We start from the raw sequence: 12,584 nt of genomic DNA, 5'->3' as shown, positions 1-12,584 counted from the left end.
AACTGCGATTAAAATGAGTCCCTATCACCAAGAATCTTACGCTCTAGATCAGGGGGTCAGCAAACTTTTTCTGAAAAGTGACAGATAGGAAATAGTCCAGGCGTTGCAAGCCATATAGTTTCTATCACAACTATTCAACTCTGACATTTTAGACAAAGCAAACACAGACAACAGACAAATGACACAATAATTACAAGAAAGGCAGCAGGGAAAATGATTATGCAGGGTCTTGCAGGCCACCATAAGGCCTATGGCTTTTATTATAAGTGAAATGGGGAGCCAATGGGGTCTTTAAGCAGAAGAGTAGTGACATAATCACTCTTAAAAAGCATCATCATCAAAAAGGATGACCTTATCTGCTGTGTGGAGAATATCAACGGAAGGGGTAGAGAAGCCAGAAAATTGGAAGGGTATAAGCAAAGAAAACAGTTCAAAAATTACTGCAACAAAATGAGAGAGATGAGTTCATCTTGCAAACTAATGGATGGTAGCAGTGACAGTAGCAAAACGTGGTTTGATTCTGATTATATATAGAAGGTATAATCATGATTTGCTAAGGGATTGGATGTAGGGTGAAAGAGAAGGAGAGTAAAGATAACTCTAAGGTTTGTGGCCTGAAAAAGTAGCATGGGGTTTTCTTTACTGTGATGGGAAGTGTATGGAAGGAGTCAGTTAGGGAAAGAAAATCAGGATTTTAACTTTGGATACAGTAAGTTTGAGATGACCATTATTCATTAAAGTGAAGATATTAGACAATTAGACATGATTCTAGAGTTCACGGAAGAGGTTATAGTTGATATACATTTGAGAGTAAGTTAAAAAGTACTGTACATAAAACCATGAGACAGGATGAGGTCAGCTAAAGTATAAGTGTAGATAAACAACAGAAAATTTAAAATACGAACCTTTAGTTAACTCCAGGGTTTGAAGATCATTCCAATATTTGGATATGAGGAGGAACCAATAAAGGAAATTCAGAAGAAAGATAGGAAAAAAACCAAAAAGAGCAGTGTCCCAAAAACTAAGTGAACCCAAGTTTTGAGAACAACTATTTCAAATACTAACAATAGGTCAAGTATGATGAGGACTGAGAGTTGATCACTGGAGAGACAACAAGAGAAGTCATTAGGGACTTTGACAAGAACCATCAATGAAGTGGTGGAGACCAAAGCCTAACTGGAATGAGTTCAAAAAAATAATACGAAGCTCAGAATGGAGTTAACTATACACAACTCTTCCCTATAGGAGGATGTGGTGTCCAGGGAGTTTGTTTAGATGTAGATTTTACAACATATTTGTTGATAGGAATTTATTATATTTCAAAATGCCTAACTATTCCACAGTTACCCCATGGATTAAAAGCATAGTCCTGGATTATCACACAATATTATACTAATAAACATTATGAAGTGTGTTTCTTCTTAATTGGCTTTATAACAAAATTTTAGTGTATTTCTGAGCCCTGTCCCTACATTCCCTAAGGGAATAGAGACTAAATTAAATAGAGGTTTACTTTGCATTTTGCCTCCTGTGCAAACCAATAGGAGAATGCCAACTCATTTTATTTTATTTATTTATTTTTTTTTTTTGAGACGGAGTCTCGCTCTGTCACCCAGGCTGGAGTGCAGTGGCCGGATCTCAGCTCACTGCAAGCTCTGCCTCCCGGGTTTACGCCATTCTCCTGCCTCAGCCTCCCGAGTAGCTGGGACTACAGGCTCCCGCCACCTCGCCCGGCTAGTTTTTTGTATTTTTAGTAGAGACGGGGTTTCACCATGTTAGCCAGGATGGTCTCGATCTCCTGACCTTGTGATCCGCCCGTCTCGGCCTCCCAAAGTGGGATTACAGGCTTGAGCCACCACGCCCAGCCAACTCATTTTAGTTATTTCTTATTTGCTACATGCTCCTACTTCCAACTAAATTCTTTTTTCTGATAAAGCAATAGCTTCTAGCAGCAAACTGAGGAATTCCTGTAGAATATACAGAAAGGCAACATACTCAATATATTTGAGTTCATGACAATTTGTTTCTTTCAAGAGTCACAAATTAATCTCATATCTTTACAGTAGCCAATGCTTAGTTCATACATAACCCCAGGAAAGAATTATTGGCTTCAGTACCTTCAAAATAAACAAAACAAACAGCATCTTTTTTTTTCCCCCTCTTTTCTTGAGACAGAGTTTCACTCTCATTGCCCAGGCTGGAGTGCAGTGGCGCAATCTCGGCTCACTGCAACCTCCACCTCGCAGGTTGAAGGGATTCTCCTGCCTCAGCCTCCCAAGTAGCTGAGATTACAGGCGCCTGTCACCACACCCGGCTAATTTTTTTGTATTTTTAGCAGAGAGAGGGTTTCGCCATGTTGGGCAGGCTGGTCTCAAACTCCTGACCTCAGGTGATCTGCCTGCCTTGGCCTCTCAAGTACTGGGATTACAGGCGTGAGCCACCGTGCCAGGCCCACAACAGCGTCTTAACAGGGACTGCTTAGTTTCCAAATACCTAACAGTAAAAAGTAAAGCTGATTCATAAGCGTTGCTCGCCACGTGGTCTTTTAAAACTCTGGAATGGAAAACAAACAAAAAAGAACTCTGGAAAGAATAAAATGATCCCACATCACTACATCACTTAACCAATGATTTGTTTATGTTCTTTTCTGCCAACCTACAAACAAGGCTATTTCTTTGACATGCTAAACTCTACAGGCTAGATTCCAATGAAGAATTTTGGTGTTTGGCTTTCTGAAGCACCTAAATACAAGAATAAACTTTCTCAGTCTGGAATTCAAAACATATTTTAATATTGTTCATTTTATTAAGCAGCTCAATCAAGATATGAATGGTAATATCTTCATCTTATAAACAACAATGATTTTTCTAAGAGAATGCAGAGGTAAGGGTAAGAAACTCATTTCATAAAATACTGTACCAGTGTGCTTCTGAGATAGCTAAAAAAAAGGGACAGACAAAAGGGGTAGACCCTGCAAACATTTTGGCTATCTTCTCAGAGCACTCCAAACTTGGATGAAATTTTGTTATAAATCACCTTGATTAAAGGAACACATTTGCTAAAGTGGTTCTGTAATAGCTACACAATTCTTAGGACTTGAATAACCCAGCGTAGAAAAACTGGCAAGGGACAAACTCTCAAAAACACTGGCTTCTCTTTCAGAACCAATACTGCCCCTGATCAGAAATACTTCCCTGCGTTTTTTTAAAAATAATAAAGACAAATACATTTTAAAGTAAGTATAATTTGATGAGATGGGAACAGAAATAGGCAAAGTGTATTCTGAAAGAAGTAGTAGTGGCATCGTGAGGGTTACAGATTCTGAAGCCACTACTTGTGTTTCAATCCTCTCACTGTTTGAAATTGGGCAAGTTATTTAGCTTCCTTCTTTAGATTACCTATCAGTAAAATACTACTATTACCTACTCATCATGTTGCTGTTGTGAAAATTAAACAAGTTAACCTTTGAAAAGATTCTCAACAGTATGGATGAAGTACAAAACAAGTGTTGACCAAGATTATTAGAATGATGTACTGTATACTTACAAATTTGTCTAACAAAAGTGAATGGAATACACCCAGAACAAAATGGCAATGTCATGTAATTTGTACATTTATCAAATATATAAAAACTCAGTAACAGAATGCCCTACTGGTGTTCTACCACACAGTAGAGGGATTATGGTTAACAATATTGTGTTGTATATGAAGGAGCTACTCCTTCATATACAGAAGACTGATGTGGAAGGAGCATCTGAGCCCTGGAGGAGGAGGTTGCAGTGAGCTGAGATTGTGCCACTGCACTCCAGCTTGGGCAACAGAGCAAGACCATGTCCAAAAAACAAACAAACAAAAAAAAAAAAAAAAAAAAAAACCAAGAGGATTTTGAATGTTCTCACTACAAGGAAATAAAAAATACATGAGGTGGAAGATGGCCGAATAGGAACAGCTCCAGTCTCCAGCTCCCAGCACGAGCAACACAGAAGAGAGGTGAATTCTGCATTTTCAACTGAGGTACTGGGTTCATCTCACTAGGGATAGCTGCTGCAGCCCGACCAGCCAGAGCTGAAGCAGGGCAAGGCATTGCCTCACCTGGAAAGCTCAAGGGGGAAGGGAATCCCTTTTCCTAGCCAGGGGAACTGAGACACATAACACCTGGAAAATCGGGTAACTCCCACCCCAATACTGCCCTTTACCAAGGGTCTTAGCAAACGGGCACACCAGGAGATTATATCCCACACCTCGCCGGGAGGGTCCCACGCCCAGGGAGCCTCCCTCATTGCTAGCACAGCAGTCTGCGATCTAACTGCAAGGCAGCAGTGAGGCTGGGGGAGGGGCGCCCGCCATTGCTGAGGCTTAAGTAGGTAAACAAAGACGCTGGGAAGCTCGAACTGGGTGGACCTCACAGCAGCTCAAGGAGGCCTGTCAGTCTCTGTAGACTCCACCTCCGGCGACAGGGCACTGCTAAACAACAACAACAACAAAAGCAGCAGAAACCTCTGCAGACGCAAACGACTCTGTCTGACAGCTTTGAAGAGAGCAGTGGATCTCCCAACACGGAGGTTGAGATCTGAGAACAGACAGACTGCCTGCTCAAGTGGGTCCCTGACCCCTGAGTAGCCTAACTGGGAGACATTCCCCACTAGGGGCAGACCGACACCCCACACCTCACACAGTGGAGTACACCCCTGAGAGGGAGCTTCCAAAGCAAGACTCAGACAGGTACACTTGCTGTTCAGCAATATTCTATCTCCTGCAGTCTGTGCTGCTGATACCCAGGCAAACAGGGTCTGGAGTGGACCTCAAGCAATCTCCAACAGACCTACAGCTGAGGGTCCTCACTGTTAGAAGGAAAACTAACAAACAGGAAGGATACCCACACCAAAACCCCATCAGTACGTCACCATCATCAAAGACCAGAGGCAGATAAAACCACAAAGATGGGGAAAAAGCAGGGCAGAAAAGCTGGAAATTCAAAAAATCAGAGCGCATCTCCCCCTGCAAAGGAACGCAGCTCATCGCCAGCAACGGATCAAAGCTGGACAGAGAATGACTTTGACGAGATGAGAGAATAAGGCTTCAGTCTATCAAACTTCTCAGAGCTAAAGGAGGAATTACGTACCCAGTGCAAAGAAACTAAAAATCATGAAAAAAGAGTGGAAGAATTGATAACTAGAATAATTAATGCAGAGAAGGCCATAAACGAACTGACAAAGATAAAAACCATGACACGAGAAATACGTGACAAATGCACAAGCTTCAGTAACCAACTTGATCAACTGGAAGAAAGAGTATCAGCGACTGAGGATCAAATGAATGAAATGAAGCGAGAAGAGAAATCTAAAGAAAAAAGAAGAAAAAGAAATGAACAAAGCCTGCAAGAAGTATGGGATTATGTAAAAAGACCAAATCTACGTCTGATTGGGGTGCCTGAAAGTGAGGGGGAATATGGAACCAAGTTGGAAAACACTCTTCAGGACATCATCCAGGAGAACTTCCCCAACCTAATAGGGCAGGCCAACATTCAAATTCAGGAAATACAGAGAATGTCACAAACATACTCCTCGAGAAGAGCAACTGCAAGACACATAATTGCCAGATTCACCAAAGTTGAAATGAAGGAAAAAATCTTAAGGGCAGCCAGAGAGAAAGGTCGGGTTACCCACAAAGGGAAGCCCATCAGACTAACAGCAGATCTCTCGGTAGAAACTCTACAAGCCAGAAGAGAGTGGGGGCCAATATTCAACATTCTTAAAAAAAAGAATTTTCAACCCAGAATTTCATATCCAGCCAAACTAAGTTTCATAAGTGAAGGAGAAATAAAATCCTTTACAGATAAGCAAATGCTTAGAGATTTTGTCACCATCAGGCCTGCCTTACAAGACACCTTGAAGGAAGCACTAAACATGGAAAGGAACAACCGGTACCAGCCATTGCAAAAACATGCCAAAATGTAAAGACCATCAAGGCCAGGAAGAAACTGCATCAACTAACGAGCAAAATAACCATTTAATATCATAATGGCAGGATCAAGTTCACACGTAACAATATTAACCTTAAATGTAAATGGACTAAATACTCCAGTTAAAAGAAACAGACTGGCAAACTGGATAAAGAGTCAAGACCCATCAGTTTGCTGTATTCAGGAGACTCATCTCACATGCAGAGACATACATAGGCTCAAAATAAAGGGACGGAGGAAGATCTACCAAGCAAATGGAGAACAAAAAAAAAACAGGGGTTGCAATCCTAGTCTCTGATAAAACAAACTTTAAACCATCAAAGATCAAAAGAGACAAAGAAGGCCATTACATAATGGTAAAGGGATCAATTCAACAGGAAGAGCTAACTATCCTAAATATATATGCACCCAATACAGGAGCACCCAGATTCATAAAGCAAATCCTTAGAGACTTACAAAGAGACTTAGACTCCCATACAATAAAAATGGGAGACTTCAACACCACACTGTCAACATTAGACAGATCAACGAGACAGAAAGTTAACAAGGATATCCAGGAATTGAACTCATCTCTGCAGCAAGCAGACCTAATAAACATCTACAGAACTCTCCACCCCAAATCAACAGAACATACATTCTTCTCAGCACCACATCACACTTATTCCAAAATTGACCACATAATTGGAAGTAAAGCACTCCTCAGCAAATGTACAAGAACGGAAATTATGACAAACTGTCTCTCAGACCACAGTGCAATCAAACTAGAACTCAGGACTAAGAAACTCAATCAAAACCACTCAACTACATGGAAACTGAATAACCTGCTCCTGAATGACTACTGGGTACATAATGAAATGAAGGCAGAAATAAAGATGTTCTTTAAAACCAATGAGAACAAAGATACAACATACCAGAATCTCTGGGACACATTTAAAGCAGTGTGTAGAGGGAAATTTATAGCACTAAATGCCCACAAGAGAAAGCTGGAAAGATCTAAAATTGACACTCTAACATCACAATTAAAAGAACTAGAGAAGCAAGAGCAAACACATTCAAAAGCTAGCAGAAGGCAAGAAATAACTAAGATCAGAGCAGAACGGAAGGAGATAGAGACACAAAAAACCCTCCAAAAAAATCAATGAATCCAGGAGTTGGTTTTTTGAAGAGATCAACAAATTGATAGACCGCTAGCAAGACTAATAAAGAAGAAAAGAGAGAAGAATCAAATAGATGCAATAAAAAATGATAAAGGGGGTATCACCACCGACCCCACAGAAATACAAACTACCATCAGAGAATACTATAAACACCTCTACGCACATAAACTAGAAAACCTAGAAGAAATGGATAATTTCCTGGACACTTACACTCTTCCAAGACTAAACCAGGAAGAAGCTGAATCCCTGAATAGACCAACAGCAGGGTCTGAAATTGAGGCAATAATTAATAGTTTACCAACCAAAAAAAGTCCAGGACTAGATGGATTCACAGCTGAATTCTACCAGAGGTACAAGGAGGAGCTGGTACCATTCCTTCTGAAACTATTCCAATCAATAGAAAAAGAGGAAATCCTCCCTAACTCATTTTATGAGGCCAACATCATCCTGATACCAAAGCCTGGCAGAGACACAACATTTTAGACCAATATCCCTGATGAACATCGATGTAAAAATCCTCAATAAAATACTGGCAAACCGGATCCAGCAGCACATCAAAAAGCTTATCCACCATGATCAAGTGAGCTTCATCCCTTGGATGCAAGGCTGGTTCAACATACGCATATCAATAAACGTAATCCAGCATATAAACAGAACCAACGACAAAAACTACATGAATATCTCAATAGATGCAGAAAAGGCCTTTGACAAAATTCAACAGCCCTTCATGCTAAAAACGCTCAATAAATTCGGTATTGATGGAACGTACCTCAAAATCATAAGAGCTATTTATGACAAACCCACAGCCAATATCATCCTGAATGGGCAAAAACTGGAAAAATTCCCTTTGAAAACTGGCACAAGACAGGGATGCCCTCTCTCACCACTCCTATTCAACATAGTGTTGGAAGTTCTGGCTAGGGCAATCAGGCAAGAGAAAGAAATCAAGGGTATTCAGTTAGGAAAAGAAGAAGTTAAATTGTCCCTGTTTGCAGGTGACATGATTGTATATTTAGAAAACCCCATTGTCTCGGCCCAAAAATCTCCTTAAGCTGATAAGCAACTTCAGCAAAGTCTCAGGATACAGAATCAATGTGTAAAAATTACAAGCATTCTTATACACCAGTAACAGACAGAGAGCCAAATCATGAGTGAACTCCCATTCACAATTGCTTCAAAGAGAATAAAATACCTAGGAATCCAACTTACAAGGGATGTAAAGGACCTCTTCAAGGAGAACTACAAACCACCACTCAGTGAAATAAAAGAGGACACAAACAAATGGAAGAACATACCATGCTCATGGATAGGAAGAATCAATATCGTGAAAATGGCCATACTGCCCAAGGTAATTTATAGATTCAATGCCATCCCCATCAAGCTACGAATGACTTTCTTCACAGAATTGGAAAAAACTACTTTAAAGTTCATATGGAACCAAAAAAGACCCCGCATTGCCAAGACAATCCTAAGTCAAAAGAACAAAGCTGGAAGCATCACGCTACCTGACTTCAAACTATACTACAAGGCTACAGTAACCAAAACAGCATGGTACTGGTACCAAAACAGAGATATAGACCAATGGAACAGAACAGAGTCCTCAGAAATAATACCACACATCTACAGCCATCTGATCTTTGACAAACCTGACAAAAACAAGAAATGGGGAAAGGATTCCCTATTTAATAAATGGTGCTGGGAAAATTGGCTAGCCCTAAGTAGAAAGCTGAAACTGGATCCTTTCCTTACTCCTTATACAAAAATTAATTCAAGACGGATTAGAGACTTAAATGTTAGACCTAATACCATAAAAATCCTAGAAGAAAACCTAGGTAATACCATTCAGGACATAGGCATGGGCAAGGACTTCATGTCTAAAACACCAAAAGCAACGGCAACAAAAGCCAAAATTGACATATGGGATCTAATTAAACTAAAGAGCTTCTGCACAGCAAAAGAAACTACCATCAGAGTGAACAGGCAACCTACAGAATGGGAGAAAATATTTGCAATCTACTCATCTGACAAAGGACTAATATCCAGAACTTACAAAGAACTCAAACAAATTTACAAGAAAAAAACAAACAACCCCATCAAAAAGTAGGCAAAGGATATGAACAGACATTTCTCAAAAGAAGACATTCATATAGCCAACAGACACATGAAAAAATGCTCATCATCACTTGCCATCAGAGAAATGCAAATCAAAACCACAATGAGATACCATCTCACACCAGTTAGAATGGCGATCATTAAAAAGTCAGGAAACAACAGGTGCTGGAGAGGATGTGGAGAAATAGGAACACTTTTACACTGTTGGTGGGACTGTAAACTAGTTCAACCATTCTGGAAAACAGTATGGCGATTCCTCAAGGATCTAGAACTAGAAGTACCATATGACCTAGCCATCCCATTACTGGGTATATACCCAAAGGATTATAAATCATGCTGCTATAAAGACACATGCACACGTCTGTTTATTGTGGCACTATTCACAATAGCAAAGACTTGGAACCAACCCAAATGTCCATCAGTGACAGACTGGATTAAGAAAATGTGGCACATATACACCATGGAAGACTATGCAGCCATAAAAAAGGATGAGTTTGTGTCCTTTGTAGGGACATGGATGTAGCTGGAAACCATCATTCTCAGCAAACTATCACAAGAACAGAAAACCAAACACCGCATGCTCTCACTCATATGTGGGAACTGAACAATGAGATCACTTGGACTCGGGAAGGGGAACATCATATACTGGGGCCTATCATGGGGAGGAGGGAAGGGGGAGGGATTGCATTGGGAGTTATACCTGATGTAAATGACAAGCTGATGGGTACTGACGAGTTGACGGGTGCAGCACGCCAACATGGCACAAGTATACATATGTAACAAACCTGCACGTTATGCACATGTACCCTAGAACTTAAAGTATAATAAAAAAAAAATACATGAGGTGATAGATATGCTAAATATACTAATTTCATTTTTATACAATGTATATTAGTACTGAAACATCACACTATACCCCATAAATAATGTACAATTATTTTGTGTCAATTAAAAAAAAAAAAAAAAACTCAATGAATATTTTCCTTGAATAGAACATTTAAAAAATTTACATCTTACAGTGCTGGTTATCTTCTCTGATTACTTAGCAGAGACTTCATCTGAATCCTTTTGTACTGACATCCTCCTCTAATAACTCTTAAAAAGAAATCGACAACAACGATATGGTATTTATTTGCTCTGTTGTTCTGTCTGTTGATATCATTTCTGGTTTCAAGTACACACATGATGCTAAAGCAATTCAGAAGTGACTAGAATATCTCAGGAAATGCCAATAGTCATATGAAGGTGAAATTACATGAAAAATCTAACATTTTTTAAGGAGAAGAGGATACAGTGTCCATGATGAAAGCAATAGTAGAAAAATATGTTACCTGACAGCACACTATCATCTTTAACACTGTTATCACCATAAGATAACAATTACTGTGTATTTAGCATTGTAGTAATAAACATCAAAAGCACTTGTACAGCTGAACCATAGTCTATTACAAATGGTAAATAAATAAGATTGATTATTTAACAGTCTATTGATCAAACTTACTTATAGGGCAATCAGAGGCTATTATGGTTCAAAATAAATTTATGATGACAATGTCTCTATTCAGTTGTCTGTTTACATTGAGGATGAATACAGAGATAATGTTAGTTAACAGCCGCATCAATAATTTGATAGTGACACAGAAGATGTACAGTAAAGTAGAAAATTAAGCTATAATTATTAAAGTAAGAAGAGTATATACTGAGTAAACAAAAGGCCATCTCTTCCCCTAAGCTCTGTTACAGAAGCCATGTGATTGGTGAAAGGAGCTAACACATTGTATCTACTCTTCATTCTTCCATTTTACTATTCTTGCACTTTTCTAGCTGTACAAGCAAAGTGGTTGTATACAATTTCAATATACACAATTTTGATTATCAAAATTTAAATAGGATGTTAAAAAAAAATAAAGCATAGGGTTTATTTGATTTTGTCAGACTTCCCACTAATAGTGGAAAATCCTTCTAAGCCAGGATCCCAAATGCATTTAGTTATCATATCTCCTTTGTCTGCTCCAATATATGACAGGTCCTCAATGTTTCCGTGTTTTTTATGACCTTGACATTTTTGAAGAGTATTGGTCAGTTATATTGTAGAATGACCCTCAATTTGGAATTGTCTTATGTTTTCTCATGAGTAGACTGAGGTTGTAACTTTTTTTTCCTGCAAGTGCCCTTCTTGATGCTTCAATCAGAGGCTACATTATGTTGATATATCATGTTATAATGATGAAGATAACTCAGTTAAAGTGGTGCCTGACAGGTTTCACCTCTAAGGTTTTTTCCTTTTGTAATAAATATCTTGGGAGAGATACTTTAAGATTATGCAAAGTTCTATTTCTTCTCAAACTTTTTTCCAATAATTTTAGCATCCACTGGTAAATTTTGCCTGTAACAATTATTACGATGTTTATGTAGATTTTAAAAGTAACTAAAATATATAAAATATAATGGCTGAATTGTTCTTGATATAAATATATTTAAATTCTACTGGATGCATTTTTTCTTACATTCAAAATATGAATAAACATTATTTTCTTTTGTCAGCATTCAGTTAATGTTAATCAATTATGACACCAAAAAATAACATAATTGAAATGTTACTTACATAACTATGGCTTTTAAAGAAATCTGATGGACTAGTGGTGAGGATTTTGTCTCCTTCCAAACCAATTACTCTTTTACAAATATTTGATTTTGGATCACTTGGGCTTTTTGCAATCACAATGTCACCTCTGAGGGGGAAAAGTCAAAGAAATGTCTGTATTATTTATTAAGCATAAACACATGCATGGCACTGCTTTAATACTTTTATAAGGCAACTTAAACAAAGCCATAACCTTTATCCTCTCATATACTGACTCTTCCATACATTTACTGGTTTTGAGAACCTTTGCGACTGAATACTTTGGGTGAGAATCCAACAATAAGAGTGATGAAAAGGCTATCTAAAATTTCTGATAATTTCAGAAGATTCTAAACTTTCAGATAATTCCACAAGAATTATCTTTTTGCACTGTATCCACTATGCTTTACTCCTGTGTCCAAATTCTTAGAACCAAAATTGTGGGAAAGCAATTCTATATAGGCCAGGTACAGTGGCTCACAACTATAATCTCAGCACTTTGGGAGGCTATGGCAAGGGGATTGCTTGAAACCAGGAGTTCATGGCTACAGTAAGCTCTGATCGTGCCACCATGGGCAACAGACTGAGACCATGCTCAAAAAAACAAACAAACACACACCAAGAAAAACCCCAAATGAACCAAAACAAACAAACAAACAAAAAACCCTCCACACAATTCCATATAAATACTAACAAATTAAGTAAACAAATATTGCTGTCCAGGCAGTAG

The 12,584-nt window shown here is 38.7% G+C and overlaps 1 protein-coding gene across 18 annotated transcripts in view; it reads right to left on the bottom strand.

Annotated features, from left to right (window-relative positions):
• The window catches only part of IMMP1L (inner mitochondrial membrane peptidase subunit 1), an 83,332-nt gene that overhangs the window by 18,745 nt on the left and 52,003 nt on the right, over window positions 1-12,584 (bottom strand). For 16 of the 18 annotated variants that reach the window (XM_065528341.1, XM_065528347.1, XM_065528351.1 and 13 more), the window contains one exon: window positions 11,837-11,963. The exons of the other annotated variants lie outside the window; for them this stretch is intronic. In XM_065528341.1, coding sequence (XP_065384413.1) covers window positions 11,837-11,963 — 127 coding nt within the window. The remainder of the gene's footprint in view (window positions 1-11,836; window positions 11,964-12,584) is intronic. 18 annotated transcript variants of the gene reach the window in all.

Source organism: Macaca fascicularis, chromosome 14 (assembly GCF_037993035.2).
Source record: "Macaca fascicularis isolate 582-1 chromosome 14, T2T-MFA8v1.1".
Taxonomy (NCBI): Eukaryota; Metazoa; Chordata; class Mammalia; order Primates; family Cercopithecidae; genus Macaca; species Macaca fascicularis.
Note: the sequence above shows the minus strand (reverse complement) of the source record. Positions and strands in the feature narration are given on the sequence as shown.